The sequence below is a fragment of the Callorhinchus milii genome, unplaced genomic scaffold (assembly GCF_018977255.1).
Source record: "Callorhinchus milii isolate IMCB2004 unplaced genomic scaffold, IMCB_Cmil_1.0 Scaffold23, whole genome shotgun sequence".
NCBI lineage: Eukaryota > Metazoa > Chordata > Chondrichthyes > Chimaeriformes > Callorhinchidae > Callorhinchus > Callorhinchus milii.
In genome coordinates, this window is record NW_024704764.1 from 10332357 (window position 1) to 10351204 (window position 18848).

Genomic DNA, 18848 nt, shown 5'->3' on the forward strand with positions numbered 1-18848 from the left:
TTCCCGTCAATCAACTCCGACACTTGTTACTGGTTCTTAATGGTGAGAATTGCTCAGTGGCACAAACAGGAGGAGTCTGAGCCTCTCCCCCTCCCGCTCCATCCCCTTCCTCTCCACCTCTCCCTCCCCCCCCCCCCCCCCTCCCTCTCTCTGCCCCCCCCCCTCTCTCTCCCTCCCTCCCTCCCTCTCTCCTCCCCCCCCCTCCCTCTGTCCTCTCCCTCCCTCTCTCCTCCCCCCTCCCCCCCTCCCTCTCTCCTCTCCCTCCCTCTCTTCTCCCCCTCTCTCTGCCCCCACTCCCTCTGTCCTCTCTTCCCCGCCCCCCCGCCCCTCCCCTCTCTCTCTCGCTGTACATCTCAGTGCGTAAAGTGAATGCCAAGTTCTTACCTGCAATAAACTGATCGGGTTTCAGACAGTCACTCAGTCTCCGGCGTCAGCAGCAGCTGTCACTGTGTTACCCTCACTCCGGCACTTCGCTAAACTGCGAGCTGCGCTTTCTGGGCATATGTCACTGCCCTCTCCCTCCCTCTCCCTCCCTCCAGATCTCAGGGTACCCACGTTCGGGTTTAAACAAAACGGAGGAACTTTTTATCGAGTTTCTTACGAGGAAAAGTGAATCGGCGGATTGACAGCAGGTAACCAACTCACTGCGCTCATCACTGGTCTGTGTCTCTGTGTCACCTCTGAGGAGCCGCTTAACATGGGCTGTCGCTGATTTCCTTACAGACAGGGACTGAGCCTGACTTACACTGCCACACACACAGGGACAGAGACACACACACAGGGACAGGGACACAGTCACACACAGGGACTGAGCCTGACTTACACTGCCACACACACAGGGACAGAGACACACACACAGGGATAGGGACACAGTCACACACAGGGACTGAGCCTGACTTACACTGCCACACACACAGGGACAGAGACACACACACAGGGACAGGGACACAGTCACACACAGGGACTGAGCCTGACTTACACTGCCACACACACAGGGACAGAGACACACACACAGGGATAGGGACACAGTCACACACAGGGACTGAGCCTGACTTACACTGCCACACACACAGGGACAGAGACACACACACAGGGACAGGGACACAGTCACACACAGGGACAGAGGGAGACACACACACAGGGACAGGGACACAGTCACACACAGGGACTGAGCCTGACTTACACTGCCACACACACAGGGACAGACACACACACACACACACAGGGACAGAGACACACACACACAGGGACAGAGACCCAGTCACACACAGGGACAGAGATGCAGTCAGACACAGGGACAGACAGCGAGAGAGACACACACAGACACACAGAAACCTCCAAACTCAAAATCTGCTCTGATTTCCAGACTATGTCTTTGCGCTCAGGGGCTGTCAATGCGGTTGGAATAATAATAATAAGATTAGGGATTCTACTCGTTACATGAAGGAAGCTCTTTTAATTGTGGTGATGTCTGGTGAGATTCGCTGCGTGCGAATATCAGTACCAACTTATTCCAAATCTGACACAGCACTTCAAAAGAAACTCATGTCTCAATATTTCTGTGTAATGTGAAAGTTAAATAGACTCTTAAAGCTGAGATGTTTAAGCCTGGGCTGTGTGTGTGAGAGAGCGAGAGAGACAGAAAGTTGGTGGATAGAGGGGGGGGGGGGGGCGTTGTTGTAATTTAGATCCATTTGACAAAGTTTGCATATTGCTGCTGGATATAACCTGTTTATTTGGGACACAGGTTTTAGGGGAACTGACCCGTGCGAGAAAGGGAATGTAGAGTAGAGTATGGATTCAATGGTAATTTTCCATCTATGTTCAGGGATATCGCAGTGTCTGGAGGAGGGAGGGAGGGAGGAGGGAAGTTGGTTACTTGAGCTGTTTATCAGTCCTTTATTTCACATCTCATCAGATCAGTGAGGAAGGTTAGAATACGCGCTGGGGAGGAGGAGAGGAGAGGAGAGGCGCGGGGGAGAGAGTCAAAACGGACTCAAAGTCACTTTAATCCTCTGATTCCACGTACAAAAAATACTTTACTCCCCCCCCCCCCCCCCCCCCCAGGCCAGGGGGAAAAGCGTGAATAGAAAAGTGCGCGTTTACTTGTTGTGAGATATGCAAAGTCTCCCTAATGCGCCTCCACAACCAGCGGATCATGTTTACATGTGTGTCAGAGTTAAGCATAAAAACATATGTGGCGGCTGACGGCGCCCTGAGATCATTGCCACCAGTCTGTGGCTAATTAGCTGCAGTGAAATGCGCTGTAATTACACCAACTGAGCGGTTACAGGGTTGGGAATATTTGCGGAGTTGGCAAAGAGGTGGCGCCAGGTGGGTACAAATCCATGTTTACCTGTGGCTCCCAGACACGAACAGCCACAGGCCCCCAAAAACTACTGATAATGATAATTTGGTCACTTCAATCTACGACTGTTTGTGGGGACACTGCTATGTGCAATTGGCTGTCGCATTTCGCCCACAAAATATACAATTGATTCACTTTAGAGTGTATTCTCTGAAGCGCTTCGAGACGTCTCGAAGATATGATAAGGCGCTGTATTAAATGCAAGGATTATCAATATTATGTGAGTGGGTTTGTGATCGATTGGTGTTCTCTCCACCCACACCAGGTGTTCCATCTACACACATTGGTCTGGGTTTGAGGCAGGAGATTTGAAGGCACTGGGAATGGACTGGGAAAGGATTGGCCTGGCATTCAATCCACTCTAGATTCCAGTCCAACTCCTTTTCTTTTTTTGAAAGATCAGTTGTTTCCTATTGTGTGTGTGTGTGTTCTCTGCTATAAAGCTATTTATTTATTTCTGTTTAGAGACAAGGATTTAGTCTCTTGCCTGTCAGGCTCTGAGGCCCAGGAACCTTAATTGTCTTTTTACATCCCACAGCTGCATCGTTAGCCAGGGCAGGGTGGGGGATCAGGTGAGCGCTCTGGGACGCTACTCTATGTGAGGGCTGCTGTACAAAACAACAACAACATCAACTAGATTTCATTTATAGAAAATCTTTCACGTCGGGAGGACGTCCCAAGGCGCTGGACAGTTGGGTTGGGACTCGAGCAGGGGGGAACTGGTCAGGGTGAGGGGAGGGGAGGGAAGGGAGGGAGCGAGCAGGGGGTAGAGAGTCGAGAGGAGAGCTGAAGGCATGGTTAAAGAGAAAGGTCTGGAGACCGGCCTTGAAGGAGGAAAGGGAGGAAGCAAGGCGAAGGCACTGGGGGATGGAGTTCCAGAGCCTTCCAGAGTTCAAAAGCAAATTGTTGTTGTTAGCGGAATGAGGTGGTGTTGAGTTGTGGGTGGGGCAGGTGGAATAGAGGAAGTTCTGAGGTAACCTCTCCCATACATTAATACCGTAAATGCAAGAAGCACTTTTACGAAATGTTGCAAATGGGAAGTCTGCAAATCATTTTTTTTTGGAATGAAAGCTTCGTATTGCATTTCTCAAAGTCCCTGCACATCGGGAATGACTGACTGACTGACTGACTGACTGACACTGACTGACTGACACTGACTGACTGACTGACTGACACTGACTGACTGACTGACTGACACTGACTGACTGACAAGGTGAAGTTTAATAAACAAATAGAAGGAGAAACACGGATGATCTTAGATGGTGAAATATCTTCAACAGGTGCACTGATGTCCATGTGATCACTGGAGCTGCATATTCACATTGAATAATATCCCAACTCCACAAAACGCATCTCTTAAAGTACTTTATATTTCACTCAATATAAACTTAAAAGGGGATTTTTTAAATGAAGCTCTGATCCATATTTATAAAAAATTGTTTTTAATTGTGGCTAAACAAATAGCCTTTGTAATTCAACCTGTGCTGCACATTACACTGTCAGTCTGAACTGTGAGAGCAAAGTCCCTAACGTGGGGGGAGGGAAAGAAATCCACAACTTTCTGATCTAGAGGCAGGAGCACAGTTGGTTATATCTCACTATATATTTATTGGCCACGACTTGTCCACCCAGGATTATCGGAAGCTGAGTGGAAAGAATCCTCAATGGCATGTCTCCCCTCCAATGTCATTAATAGGCTAAGATCAATCTTCAACAGTACCTTGGAGTCCTCATGGATCTGAATGACATTGTGGCCAGTCTCCATTAAGCAAGGTCAAGGGGAAATAAAAATTAGGCTGTAAAGAGGGAATGGCTTTTGTGTTTCTAATTGGTGCTGTTTCTGGCATCGCAATGGCTGCCTGCCGATACACACTCACAAACTGCTACACATTAGTACACACACATTAGTATACACGGATACATACACGCACTGACACACACTCACATTCACATACAACAACAACAAGAAGTGCCCTCCATGCCGGACGGTGTCTCAGTTAACTTGCTAATTTACTGCACCATCTTCACAGTTGGGATGGCTTCCTGTAGTACAGAACCTAATACACCAACCGATCCCAGACTGCGGTGCTGCAACCATGCACGGGACCTTGTATTATATCTCAGAAAATACTTAATTCACTTTACTGTATATTCTGTGAAGCACTTTGAGGCGCCTTGATGATTGATAAGGCGCTGTATGAAATGCAAGGATTATCATTATACAATACAGTTTGAAGATGTTTCTGTTTGTGACTCGTAGCAATTTGCTGACCGACCGAACCGGGAGGGCTCCATAATGAGAAGATGGCAGCTCTACTTAGCCACCCGGGGCCTGCCAGCTTGCGCCCATTCACCAGAGAGTCTCTGGCTCAGATTGAGAAAAGAATTGCTCAGCAAGAAGAAGAAAAGGCGAGAAAACAAGGTCTGGAAATCGAGACAGTGGATTTGAAACCAAAAAGTGACCTGGAGGCTGGAAAAAACCTGCCTTTTATTTATGGAGACATTCCTCCAAATCTCATTGCAGAACCCTTGGAAGACCTGGATCCTTTCTACAGTGACAAGAAAGTAAGTCTATGTCCACAGCTAGATCGAGCCTGGAATGAATAGGATGAAGTAATGTTCTCAACGAGCAGTGCATGAACTGTTGTGGGTCTGCTATAACCTCATGGACAGTGCATATCAGAGCTCTGTTTAGAGTGATCTGACAGGCTCATTTGCTAATGGTGTTCAGAAGAAACTGGTTCCTGGTTTGCAAAAGACTCAGAAACTTTGGTAAGAATGAAGTTTGATTGGTATCCCAGGAGGGGCTGCTTGGACCACTTGATACTGAAGAGTACAAAGGTTGATGGTGTTCAATGTTATGAGTGGGAAATAAATTGTATCCTGAAAATTTTCTCAATGAACTTGAGAGCATTATTGAGACTGATCTGGTTAAAAAGCCAACGTGAAATAATAGGATTAAAAAAAGCACAAGAGAGACTGGTTTGACAATCCACTGTACTCTGAGAAAACTGAGATAATCCTCTCCTTTCTCCATGGTGTAGCTGCAAACCTTTATCTTGTAAACATTCTCTTCCAATTAATTAAAAAATAATTTTCATACAATTATAATTATTAATAAAAGAACTGTAAAGTGGGATTAATCATGAAGGGTGATACGACAGGCAGCACTGACACAGTAAATTAAATGCCCTGCAGGAGCAATAGTGATCTTTAATAATAATGAAATGAAAGTTTGTCCAAGCTTTTTTGGATGGTTTGGTTGGTACCAGTGTAGTCATTGAAACTGTTGCACTAATTAGATGGACCTTGGTTTTCTTTTGTCCAGCATTTCTTATGTTTTTATGTTCTAAATAATTTCTTCTTTTTCCCCAGACGTTTATTGTTGTAAACAAGGGGGCGGCAATATTCCGATTCAGTGCCACCCCTGCTCTCTACTTGCTGAGCCCTTTCCATCCCCTCAGACGAGGAGCCATCAAAGTCCTAATCCATTCATATCCTTTCTGATGGAACGAGAATCAAAAAATGTCTGTAGACCAAATGTTAAGTTTAACACTTACAAAATGATAACATTGGCAGAGCCTCTCTCTCCACAATGATAGATTTGTACTGCCATTAAACATGCAAAAGTAGATGTCACATTACCAAGTTAACTCAAACATATGATTATGATTAGCAGGCTACGACAAGTTGGAATTTCAGACATTTTGCCTTTAAGGCTGTGGGCAACGGGGCTGGGGGAGGAATGAGAGGATGATGATACCTGGGCTGAGTGACACCTCCAACTATTAGTTGTTTTTTCCATGTTTTATAGTCTTTCCCTTAACTGTTTCCAATTTATTTAGCTTTTTCATCATGATAACCATTCTAACAAACTGCATCTTTATGACAATGAGTAACCCTGAACCCTGGACTAAAAACGTGGAGTAAGTATTTGCTCTGATGTTTCTGAAGTCTGTGGGGATAGACAGTCTGCTCATTACTGAGCGGGCAAGTAGTTTGAATGTTCTGATGGTGTAAGAGATATTCCCGCACAATTGTTTTGCTTTATATTCTAGTAACTCTCTTTTATTCTGTAAATGTGTTTTATTACAATGTTTCAGGAGTTTGAAATGCTATGATATGGTGTGTTCTGGGGATTGCAATAACCAGGTGGCCTCTAACTTGCATGTGTATGAAACTCTCTGTCTGCAGGTATACCTTCACAGGCATCTACACCTTTGAGTCATTGATAAAGATGTTTGCCCGAGGATTTGTCATAGACAATTTCACCTTCCTTCGTGACCCGTGGAACTGGCTTGATTTTTGTGTCATTGTAATGGCGTAAGTATGAAGCAGAGAGGAACCTTCACATTGTAGAAAGACAATGGACAATGGGCTAAAAGGCTTTCCCTGGAGAAGTGTGTGATTGTGTGAAGTGAGAGAGAGTTTGTGCTGACGGGCAAGAAACTTGATGGAAAAAGTTGTTTTTCTCATTCCAATAACAACTTTCATTTACATTACGCCCCTCACGCAGAGTGCTTGGAATTCCATTACAGAAGGCTCCCTCAGTGAGCAAATATTTTCCAGAATTCTGCACATATGACATGAAACACCGTGCTTTTGTATATCCATTGGAAGAATCTGTAACTCACACAATTCACAAAAGGAATAGCAGTAATAAACAACCTAATTCACAAAGACCATTTTATTAGCACAGTTGGCACAGTTGTCCTTTCCTCTGAGAAAAAGCCTTATTGTACATCACAGACTGAAGAATTAAAGTAACCATGGGAACATTATGTAGCCACAGTGGGTACATTTTAATTGGACGTTAGTTTAAATAGAAATGTTTTGTTCAAAAAAAGAGAAAAATACTTCTGGCTTAGTAAATAAATCCACTGTCTTGTATGGTCTGTCCAACACAGATACAAGAGGGCTCTGTGATCAATGCCAAGCCTGTGCTCAGCTAGTTGTTTGTGACCATTCCTTAGTCCTCTTTTATCTTCATGCTAAACACTCACAATATAGTTAATTTGCTTTTGAGTAATAGCCAAGAAGTTGTGATCCAGTGATTGGAGTCGATGGATTCTGATCTGTATAAAGCATAAAATCTAGGAAGAAAAAGAGACAGATTGGCATCAGGAAGTACAATCAAATCTGATTATAGGACGGAAGATCATGTACTGACATAAACTTCTCTTTAACGTCTATTCCTATATGTGTCATTAATAGTCTGCAAGCCCCTATGAGGTAACCTTGCTGTTGTAATGTAATGCCACAAAGTTATTGCTCCTCATATGATAGTGGCATCAATGCCAATCTCACAGATATCTCTGGCTTAGTTTAGCTGCATTCAATAATGGACAACTGCCTAGTGCCAGGGGACAGTGGCGCCAAGCGAGTCCTGAGACACTGAGCTATAGTTCCTTAAACGTTTCCATTCCTAGCATCTCTATATTGGACAATAAGTAGTTGTGATCTACATTTGGAAAGAGGAAGCATCTTGGGATTTATCACCACTCTATGCTTCTGAAAAATTCTCTGGGAATGGTTTATTGAGGAATGGTATGAGTGATAGGTCAAAGGAGGGGAGGGGGAGAGGTCATTGTGAGACTTTGAGCTTGTACAATGGATTGCATGGAAGTTGGAGATGAGCTTTGGACAATTATCAGATTGTTAACAGAGTAAATGGTTTCAGTGAATGATTCACAGAATCTAAATAAATAGCCAAATACCAAAGCTGTAGGACATGTGTTCTGTTGTCTTGTTCACAATGTGGCTGTGATGCAATAGGAGAGGATGGAGAGAAAACCTATTCACTGAAAATCTATGCGGCATGTGTTACTGTTTGATTCCTAGAACTACGAGCTGAATAAATCCAGTCATCTCTTCATAATTCTTGTTTGTCAGATACGTCACTGAATTTGTGGACTTGGGGAACGTCTCTGCTCTGAGAACATTCCGAGTCCTTCGGGCATTGAAAACTATCACTGTTATTCCAGGTGGGTGCATTAATTGCTGGGGATAAAGATGGATGAAGGGGTGTTACAGATGCTCTGTTGGAGGAGTGATTTGATGAGCAAAATAATCTTCTTTGTAGTCATGTAAATTGTACAAATTTTACACAATTTTGAATTAAAGTTTTAAGGTTAAGACCTTAAGAAATTCCATTCTCCAGAGTTGGAGATACCTAACAGTTGGGCAAGAAACATTTACATTGCCATGTGCGTCTGGAGCTACAGGTATGGCTAGGAATTACATTCATACATACATTATCTCACACCCCCAGCCATATACCAGTGAAGTAACCTGAACTCAATGCGCAAGACCAGGTCAGTTATTGTTTTTTTAGGAGGTTATAACCACTTTACTTGAATTAGTTGAGTAAAAACACAACAACTTGTTTTTTGCAACATGAAATAAAGTTTCAGCAAATAAAAACAGTGGAAATAAAATCTTAAAACCAATCCTAGGTTTTGTGTTTAATTATCCCTCTAAATTATCGTAGACTTTGAGTCTGAATTTTTTTCAACACTGAGGATGTCATTGAATAGTTGGTCATATGAATGTTGAAATAAGTGTAAATTCATACAATAGGCAGCATGAAAACAGCCAAACTCCATGACACTGGAAAGTGATTGCTATCACCATCATTTACAAATAAAATAAATGATGTGTTTCTGAAGCTACTCTCTTACTCCTGACATGAGCAGAATAAGTGACCTGCTGAAACTTCCTCTATTTTATTGCCAATTGTATGGAGACTGAATTGGGAAACAACCTCCGGAATAAATAATCGAACAATTAATTGATTAAGTAAGCAATCTCTTATTTGCTGCACAACTAACAAATCTACTATTGTGTTCACCAGGATTGAAGACCATTGTTGGGGCTCTGATCCAGTCAGTAAAGAAACTAGCCGATGTCATGATCCTCACTGTGTTCTGCTTAAGTGTCTTTGCACTTATTGGTCTCCAGCTATTTATGGGAAACTTGAGGCAAAAGTGTGTGATGTGGCCCCCAAAGTTCTCGGACAATAGCACGTTTCTAGATGATGGGATGGAAAATAGCAGTATGGCCAGTAACTACACACAATTCGACTGGAAAGAATATATCAATAATGAAGGTAGGGCTCATTTCCTCTTCCAGCCATCTGATTCTCTTTCAAATACAGACTAAAATTCATACTTCCTTTGAAGATGTCATAATAAAGAAATGTCTCACTTTTAATCCATGTGACTTAAGCTGCTAAACAATTTGTTTGTTTTTATAAGATAATTTTTACTTCCTGGAGGGATCCCCTGATGCCCTGCTGTGTGGGAACAGTTCTGATGCTGGGTACGTTGAGGCTTTCATTGCAACTAGTGCTCTTGTACGTGAGGTTTCTTCTCAATCACACTCCTGCAGTGACGAGGGGAATGAGTGTGACTGATGTCTTGTAAAATCCATCCATGTCTTATCAAATACCTGAATCTAATACCATCTGCCCTTTTCTCCTGGGAGCCAGATTGTATAAGGCTGGTTTCCTCTGGAGGTTCATGGAAGTCATTGGGAAGTGAATTAGTCTGGGTATAATTCTAAAAACAATTTTCAGTCCTATGTCTTAGCTCCAAGACATTCATAAGGTCCCAGCACCTCAAACTGCCATGGGGGCAATATAGTCACTGGTTCTACTCTTCACAATGTCACAACCATTTCCATATGATCTAGACACCAGATTGATATCCACAGACAAGTTAAACTTACAGTGGGATTGTATTGTATTGTACTGGAATGGAAAGAGCTGGGCTGCAGAAAAGGTATGAATGGACCTATCAGGCTGTGTGACCAGAAACCAATCATTCAGAATTTTTGCCTGCGCTATAGATGATGTAATTGACTCTCTATTAATTCTATCATTACTCACTTTCCCAGGAAATGTCCTGAGGGTTACTTATGTATGAAAGCTGGGAGGAACCCAAATTATGGCTACACCAGTTACGACAGTTTTAACTGGGCTTTTCTGTCTCTCTTTCGCCTCATGACACAAGACTTCTGGGAAAATCTCTTTCAGCTGGTAAGTGATGACTTTTTAAATCTTTTCACTTCTTATAATTATTCCTAACGACATTGTCACTCCCAGAAGGAATTTATCGGGTTTATTGTGAGTGAGATAAACTTAATTCCCGGTTTATATTGTGCTTTTAAGAGAGATTTACCTTGAATGTGAGTGCAAGACACAATGAGAAGTGATCTGTACATGACCTATACATGTACTGGTTTAGTTACACAGATGACGTGTAATATTATTGTCGCCTATACAGACTCTTCGAGCTGCTGGAAAAACCTACATGATCTTCTTTGTGGTTGTTATCTTCCTCGGATCCTTTTATCTGATTAACCTGATCCTGGCAGTGGTGGCTATGGCTTACGCAGAACAGAACCAGGCCACCATGCTGGAGGCTGAGGAGAAAGAGAAGGAGTTTCAGGAGCTTTTGGAAAACATGAAGCATCAGGAAGCACAGGTACATTACCTTTTCCCACCTCGTCACTGCAACATTCCCATGCAACATTCCCAGAAAGTTTGCCAGACACAGCCCCACCATAGCAAAGCTTCCATGTGCTGTCATGTCCTCTGAACTGTACATTAGATGACTTGAAAGCACACGTGCACAAACCTGCCTATAACTTGACATAAAATCCCTAACTTCAGCAATGCTCACAGGCTGGTGTGTGTGTTTTCATTTGAACCCCTTTACTGAATTAACACGGAATGAAAGCTAATTCATGGTATCTGTTTTGTTCCTCAGTTACGCTCTGCACAACAGCACCAACACAGTGTTTCCTCACTGGCCAGTAACCAGGTGCTGAGGGAAACAGTCAGCTGTGAGCATGAGGCTCTGGATGGCAAGGCTGGGGGGGCAGAGGACGGGGAGAGCCACAGAGGGTCACACAGCAAATCACCTGACTGCAATGGTCTGGCATCCCAGAATGGAGAGAGTGGTACAGAAGCCAATGGCAAAGTTGTACCGACTGTTGTCATCGACAGACTAACCAGCGATGGAGATGTAAGCTTTCCATTCAAATGACCAGGAACCTGTCATTCTCCACTCTGTTTGATAATTGATAAATCAAGAATATGTGGCATTGGGGCTTGTAAGAGATTCAAGGATGTCAAATATTGCAATGAACCCAAAGAGCTTGTGACTCCACCGCTCCCGACTGATCACTGCAACAAGCCCTAAACTTCTCTGTACAACATTCCCGCTCTGTCCCACCACAGCTCTCCCCACATCCCCTCCTGTCCCAACTGCAGCCTCAGGAAATATTTCAAGTTTCCGGTTTCAGAAAATTTGATGCCCCAATTGCTGTCCCAACGACCCCTTTACCTCTTCCCCCCCAACCCCCAGAAAGAACCTAATATGTAAAATTAGAAAAATCCCTTTACTTATAATCACAGATATTACTCAGAATGACAAGCATTTCACATACACTTAAGCTCTCAATTCCTATTGTGTGTAAAACTGTTGAGGATTTTATACCGAACCAGGATTATTCAGTTTCACTTTCTGACCAGTGAACTCATTGTCACAGGAAGATGTATTTAGTCTTTGATTGTCTAACTGATGTGGTTGTTGCAGGCAGACAATGCGGACACTGAATGTGGGATGCCTGGATCTAAACGAACTTCTATGAACTTCCTAGAGGAATCTGGACCCCGAAAGAGATCTGGGAGCACAGTCACTGTGTTGACCCACACGATGGAAGGTGAACGTTCCTGACTCCCCCAGTGCTGCGCCAGGTTTAGAATGGATACAACTGATGACTTAGTGAGCTTTTAGGGCATTGAGGACACTTGAGAAATTCTTCACTGAATTAGTTTCACCAGTTCTCAGATAAGCCACTAGACGGAGCTACAGCAGACATGTGACTGCATTGGGGCCAGCAAGAGAGACGTGGAGAGGCAATTCAGGTTGAACGTATAATAAAACAAATGAGTTGAAAACACAAATCACTGTAAGAAAAATCATAAGAATGAAAAAATACCCCTGATTTCTCAGGGAGTTCTTCCCTCTATATTCCTGAAGTGCAACAATTCGACGTTAGTTTGAGATGTTTACATATGGAGCTGTCCATTATCTGTGACCAAGATATGTAATACGTACATTTACACTTGATTGATGTGAATCTCAGGGTTTCAGGAGAACTCCAATCCTTCTAAACTTAATGTTCTCTGTCTCAGGGTCTCAGCACCGAGACTGTCCTGTCCACACTCCGAATCCCTGCACCATGTGAAGGGGTCTATATAAATGCAAGTTGTTGTTGTTGGTGGTTTTTAAGGACATAAGTCTGACGAGTTCCATCCCATCACAATTTAGTTCTGAGGAGATCCAAGACATTAAAGGGGCCATAAAGTCAACACTGATTGTACATTGTCAAAAGGAATAGGGGTTTGGATAGGCAACTAATTTGTCTGAGGAACAAATGCACTGTTTAATCATGTATCTTCTGTTAAAGTTAATAGTGAAGTTAATCCTTGTGCAAATATTATTATTAAATCTATATTTTTATTCACAATGAGACTAAACAATTCCTTGTTATCCACAGAATTGGAAGAGGTTTACCAGAAATGTCCTCCCTGGTGGTACAAGTGTTCCAACATATTCCTAATCTGGGATTGCTCCTTACGCTGGGTGAAATTTAAGGAGATCGTTAAGTTTGTGGTCATGGACCCTTTTGTGGACCTGGGCATCACCATTTGCATTGTGCTGAACACTCTCTTCATGGCGATGGAACACTACCCTATGAGTCCAGAGTTTGAGAACATGCTCTTAGTGGGAAACCTGGTATGTGAAATGTGCTTCTTGTATTTCTTGTCAAAATTCTTTGTTTTGTAGTTGATCCAAGTAGAGTGCCAGTATTGGAGAATGGAACGGCTCTCATTTGGATGTCAGTATCGCTATTAAACAAGTTGGGCTTTCCAGAAGCCGTAAGGCTTTCTTCCCTCTTCTCCAACAATATGCCTTAATCTCAGTCTCAGAAGATCACCCCTTCTATACCAGTGTGAGTTGTCCTATTTAGCTGCCATTTGAGTGAATCTGCTGGTTTATAGGCCGAAATATGCCATGTTTTGGGCAGGAATGTGTTGGGAATCTGCAATCATTGGAAGTTGAGTTGACAGAAGGTTCAGAGAAAGCACATTCTGACTACCAGCTGTGAAATCAATACCAGTAACTGTGGCCTGTGATGCATCTGTTATATTAGGTAAAGGTGGGTGTGTATTTCTAGGGCAGGGAAAGTAGTTAGAGATTGTGGTTGTGATGGACAGTGTGTGCTGCTTGTGTGGGTAGAACTAAAATTGAACATGTTCCCAACACCACCATGGGAACACCAACAGCACAAGGATTTCATGATAAGATCTACTACCACCTTCTGATGGCAACCACAGATGGGCAATAAATGCTGTCCCTGAAATGTCCATCTGGTGCTACAAAATAACATGGATATCTATATGCCCTTTTTTATGTAGAAATCTACATGACATATGCTGTGTGCAGTAACTAGCTTCTGATACATAGGCAGGAACAGTGCTTGAGTGTTTGAGCTGTATGTCTCTGCAGTGACAGAGACTGATGTGTACTATTTACTGGCAGGTCTTCACAGGGATTTTCACAGCTGAGATGGTCTTTAAGCTTATTGCTTTGGATCCTTATTACTACTTCCAAGTCGGCTGGAACATATTTGACAGTATCATTGTGACATTGAGCTTGGTAGAGTTGGGACTGGCCAATGTACAAGGTTTGTCAGTGCTGCGCTCCTTCCGATTGGTGAGTACTACAGTGTGTTATTCTGTAACAACCAAATCATTACTCTAACCATCTAATTAGACAGATATGTTAAGAAATTAGGACAAAGTAGCATGTTTAAATGAAGTACCATTATCAGCATTTTGGGGGACAAGTTGGTGAATGCCCTTTCTCTCTGCGTAAAGAGAATAACAACAACAACAACAACAAGATTCCATTTATAAAGCGCCTTTCACGTCAGGAGGACGTCCCAACCCATTGGCACTGAATGTTGAAGAATGTGCTTTAACCTCAGGGATTGTGTTTAGATTCCAGTCCAGAGAAGATGAAAGCCTCCTTTTTCTGATTGCTATTTAAAGCCTTTAAGCATAAGGCAATTAGACAATCTCAACAAAGCTCTCCATCAATCGAAACACACAACACTCCTAGCAACTGTTGCTAAAGGTGTAAATTAAGAAGCATTGGCCTGCTTTTCAAGTGTAAACTCCAGATGAGAAAGAGGGGAAAGAAAAGAACTTAGCAAAGGTTTTGCTAATTAAGGCTTTTCTTTCAATTCTGTATTTTTCTTTACAAATCCATAGTTAATTCCTATAAGATGCATTGCTGTATCTCGTAATTTGTAATGTTATTGTGAGAATATCACAGTTTTTCTCTCCTATTTCCATAGCTGCGAGTTTTTAAACTTGCAAAATCCTGGCCAACCCTGAACATGCTGATTAAGATCATTGGTAATTCAATTGGTGCTCTTGGCAACCTGACCCTGGTCCTTGCCATCATCGTCTTTATATTTGCGGTGGTGGGAATGCAGCTATTTGGCAAGATGTACAAACAATGTGTTTGCAAGATTTCCTTGGATTGCAGTCTGCCTCGCTGGCACATGAATGATTTTTTTCATTCCTTCCTGATTGTCTTCCGCATCCTTTGTGGGGAGTGGATTGAGACGATGTGGGACTGCATGGAGGTGGCTGGTCAGTCCATGTGTCTCATTGTCTTCATGATGGTTATGGTGATTGGCAATCTCGTGGTACGTTATTCTCCCTTCTTAATCTTCAGTTGTGTTTGAATCATGTGGAGTATTTCAAAGTATTTACTCCTGATAGTCCGATATCTGCAAAACAGAATTAGCGAATGTTCCCTTTCCTGCTGCAGAGATCCCTTTATCTTTATAAGCACAGAAAGAAGCTTCAAAAATTGAAGTAATAAATTGTAATATTAAAAGGTATCATTGAATGAATTTATTACTTTCCCCAAAGTAACAGAGCAAAATAAAATCAGTCCGAAGCTTTGATTTGTTTAATTGAAGTCACCTGAAGACAATTGAACCCTAGTTTAGTTTGACTCATTACAAGTCACTCTCCAACTCCACCTTAACATGAAACCTGATAGATAGGTGAGTGTTCCATTGTTTTCTGTTGTTCCTGCATTCACTTTGGGAAGACGATCCAAATTCTCTTCATAGTGGAGTCCTGTAGCTCAGTGGTTAGAGCACTCGCTTTGCAAGCGAGACACCTGGGTTCAATTCCAGGCAGGGAGAAACCTTGGGCAAGTTTCCTTACTCCACACACCTAATAATAATCCCTCCAAAAACAAAAACAATAATAAATTGGTTATTTTCAATCCACGGCTGTTTGTGGGACATTGCTGTGCGCAATTGGCTGCCGCGTTTCGCCCACAAATATACGGTCAATTCACTTTACAGTATATTCTGTGAAGCGCTTTGAGACGTCTAGAAGACGTGAAAAAGCACTATATCAAATGCAAGGATTATTTATATTATTATCATAGTGTTTTTTGTTTGTCCAGCATACACTGGGCAGATTCACTAAAGAAATGGGAGGCAGTTTGTATTCAGCCCTGATAAATGTATCTGTAACAGTTGCCTGTGCACCACTAGTTTGGGAAATCATCTGCAGTAAGATTGCTTGAAGTGATGTGATTGAATAGTTCTGTTGATTAATTCCTCACTTAACATAGGAAATCAGGGGTTTGGGACAGCTGAACATTGTGATTCTACATGAAAGATCTGAAATCTTTCAGTGTAGCTGTCCTGGCACTGAGACTAGGCATGAATGTTACGGATATGATGCAAGTGATTTATTTAAGGCTTCTATCTGAGTCACATAATATGAGCCCACGAAAGAGCACTTTGCCCTTGGGGAAAGTATTAATTACTTTCTCTATTTCACCTATGCTTCAGACTCCAAAAAATAATGCATTTGCTGAAATACATCTGCAATAAACACTGCTACAACCAGATGCTGCATGTTTGCAGAAGTTTTCTCTTGAGCAGTAAATTGTGTGCAGTGGATTACTGATGTGAAGCTGAAGGAAAGGCACAAGCTACGTCTCTGGTTCCAGTTGGATTCCATAGGAGTCAGCAGGAATTTAATCACAGGCTCGGAATGCCATCTGCTCGGCAGGTTCAGGAGCTGGTCCTCTGTGGGGTGTAGTCTCCTCAATCAGGCAGTTCATTGGTACAGGACGATTAACATGGCTGTGTAGGAGAGACATAAACCACCCATGATGTGTTAGCATTCAGCTGCAGCCACCTGTCCATGTTTACTAGGCATTGGAATCTAGGATGTTCATTACATAGAAAATGAGAAAATATGAGGATATTTCCATTTAATATAGACGTCAGTATTTTACCAAGTCAGTCACACCTGAGTGGAAATGGTATATTTCCCAAGATAAACTACACACCAGCAAACTGCATTTGCTAAATTCATAGAGAACTTGTCACTTGTCCATCCCGTTATGTATTGTTCAGAGGGAGAGAACTTTGGGGGGAAAGAAAAATCATTGCTTTGGGGAAGGATTTAAACCAAGTAAAATGCCTAATCTGGGTGGGTGTGTTAAACATCACACCGGCTTTCCTCTTACACTCCACGTGTGAAGTGAGGTGGATAAATTATTATTATTATAAAGCAGCAACTGTGTGCCTCAAAGCTGGACATCTCTTTCCAGGTATTGAATCTCTTCCTTGCTTTGCTGCTGAGCTCATTCAGTGCAGATAACTTGTCAGCGTCTGATGATGATGGGGAAATGAACAATCTACAGATTGCTCTCAACAGGATCACCAGGGGGATCGAGTTTGTGAAAAGTCTTGTTTTCAATATTTTTCGGAGGAAGAAGAATGTTGAAGAAGACAAACAGCTGGATGAACTTCCTCCCCTGAAAACAGACAGTTTTGACTTTAATCATACTGAGCTGAACTTGGGAAAAGAAGCATATCTTAATGCAGATGGACTTGGCAACCTGTCAGACAAGGATCATTTAGCCTTCCTGGCCAACACTAATTTAACTGTTCATGTTCCAATTGCTGAGCCTGAATCTGACTGTGAGGAGGAACGGAGCTCTGAGATGGATCTTCACAATGTTCCCATGGTAATAATGTGGGTCTGAGATGGTTATAGTTTAAAATGCATTTGATGTTCTCTTGCTGAAATACATTTACAATTGTTTGCTGAACATTGAAGGTGCTGGGGGTATATTCCACAGTTCTGTGGAATTTGTACTATTGACCAGAATACTTAATAACCAAAATTAATCAAATAGTCTGTTATAGATAACTTAAATGGAATATTTTATATACTATATATTATTTATATATAGCTGAACTATTGTGTGAGGAGTGTAAGTGAGAAAGAATTGTTTGGACAATAAGTTTTTCATCCAGTGTGTGAGGTGATTATGTTACCATTAACTAATAATATTCTGTGTGTGGAATTAAGATGTGAAGTTAGAGGGAATAGTTTTTACACAATAGAGTGTGAAATGTCTTGCCAGAGATGGCTGCTGAAGCTGAGTCTTTATTATTTGAAAGAGAATTAGTTAAATTCTTGGGAAATAATATAAAAGTGAGATTTGAAATTGTCATACTTAAGATGAGTTTTAAAGGTGAGGAGGAAGGTGCACGGTGGTGAGACTCAGGGACGGAGAGCCACACAGTCCAGCGATAGGTCTCTAGTCTCCTCTCTGGTCTGGAGAACTAAGAGGAAGGAGGGAAACAAGAATATCTTTGAAAAAAAATGATCAAGCAATTGGCCAGAGCTGTGAATTGTACCTGATATTTGAATCCGTGTGAAGTAGCAAAGAGAAGAGACTGCAGTGAGGTGGCGGCTTTTGGTTTAGTCACCGGCAAAATGTGTTTTTGTTTTCCTTCAGGATCAGGATCTGTTACCAAGAAAGGATGAAGATTCCAAACTAGTAAGTTTATTTGAGCTTTGATTTTTATCAACTCATCTGATGTGTACAGATGCTGCTTGTTTCATGTGTACACAGCCACTCAAGAAGTCACACAATATTCTGGTGCTTTGGAGATTAATCCAATGATGGCTTTTGAATTGCTTAAACTGAAATCTGTCTAAGACGGAAATGTGGTGTACAATGCATGTTAATCAAACTGCAAATTGAATCACGTAACCTTTCCATTAAATGGGAATAAACAGAAGTTCTAAACAAAACAGAAAGTAATAGCAGGTAATAGTGACTGGGAATCCAAATCTAGTCTGGAAGAATTTGATTCGAAGTTTGAGCTTAATGACAGTGAAGCATGAAATTGACATTCATTCAACAGTGGTGCACATATGAAGCACCAGCCTGTTTATTCATTATTCATTATGTAGTGACAGGATACAAGGCATCGCTGATAATGCTAGGTTTCATAGTGTTGCACAGAATATGTCCTTGGCTTAGAGTTTAATGGGGCA

General features: G+C 42.2%; 1 protein-coding gene across 1 annotated transcript in view; it reads left to right on the top strand.

The window, feature by feature from the left end:
- The first annotated feature begins 364 nt into the window (after window positions 1-364).
- The window catches only part of LOC103187718 (sodium channel protein type 4 subunit alpha), a 30657-nt gene continuing 12173 nt past the window's right edge, over window positions 365-18848 (top strand). Inside the window, exons 1-17 of the mRNA XM_007907351.2 lie at window positions 365-632; window positions 4629-4933; window positions 5744-5862; window positions 6205-6294; window positions 6563-6691; window positions 8261-8352; window positions 9222-9476; window positions 9625-9688; window positions 10265-10406; window positions 10654-10854; window positions 11140-11397; window positions 11971-12097; window positions 12938-13176; window positions 13984-14157; window positions 14804-15160; window positions 17104-17523; window positions 18304-18345. Of these exons, the coding sequence (XP_007905542.1) occupies window positions 4673-4933; window positions 5744-5862; window positions 6205-6294; window positions 6563-6691; window positions 8261-8352; window positions 9222-9476; window positions 9625-9688; window positions 10265-10406; window positions 10654-10854; window positions 11140-11397; window positions 11971-12097; window positions 12938-13176; window positions 13984-14157; window positions 14804-15160; window positions 17104-17523; window positions 18304-18345 (2970 nt within the window). The 5' untranslated portion in view covers window positions 365-632; window positions 4629-4672. The remainder of the gene's footprint in view (window positions 633-4628; window positions 4934-5743; window positions 5863-6204; window positions 6295-6562; window positions 6692-8260; window positions 8353-9221; window positions 9477-9624; window positions 9689-10264; window positions 10407-10653; window positions 10855-11139; window positions 11398-11970; window positions 12098-12937; window positions 13177-13983; window positions 14158-14803; window positions 15161-17103; window positions 17524-18303; window positions 18346-18848) is intronic.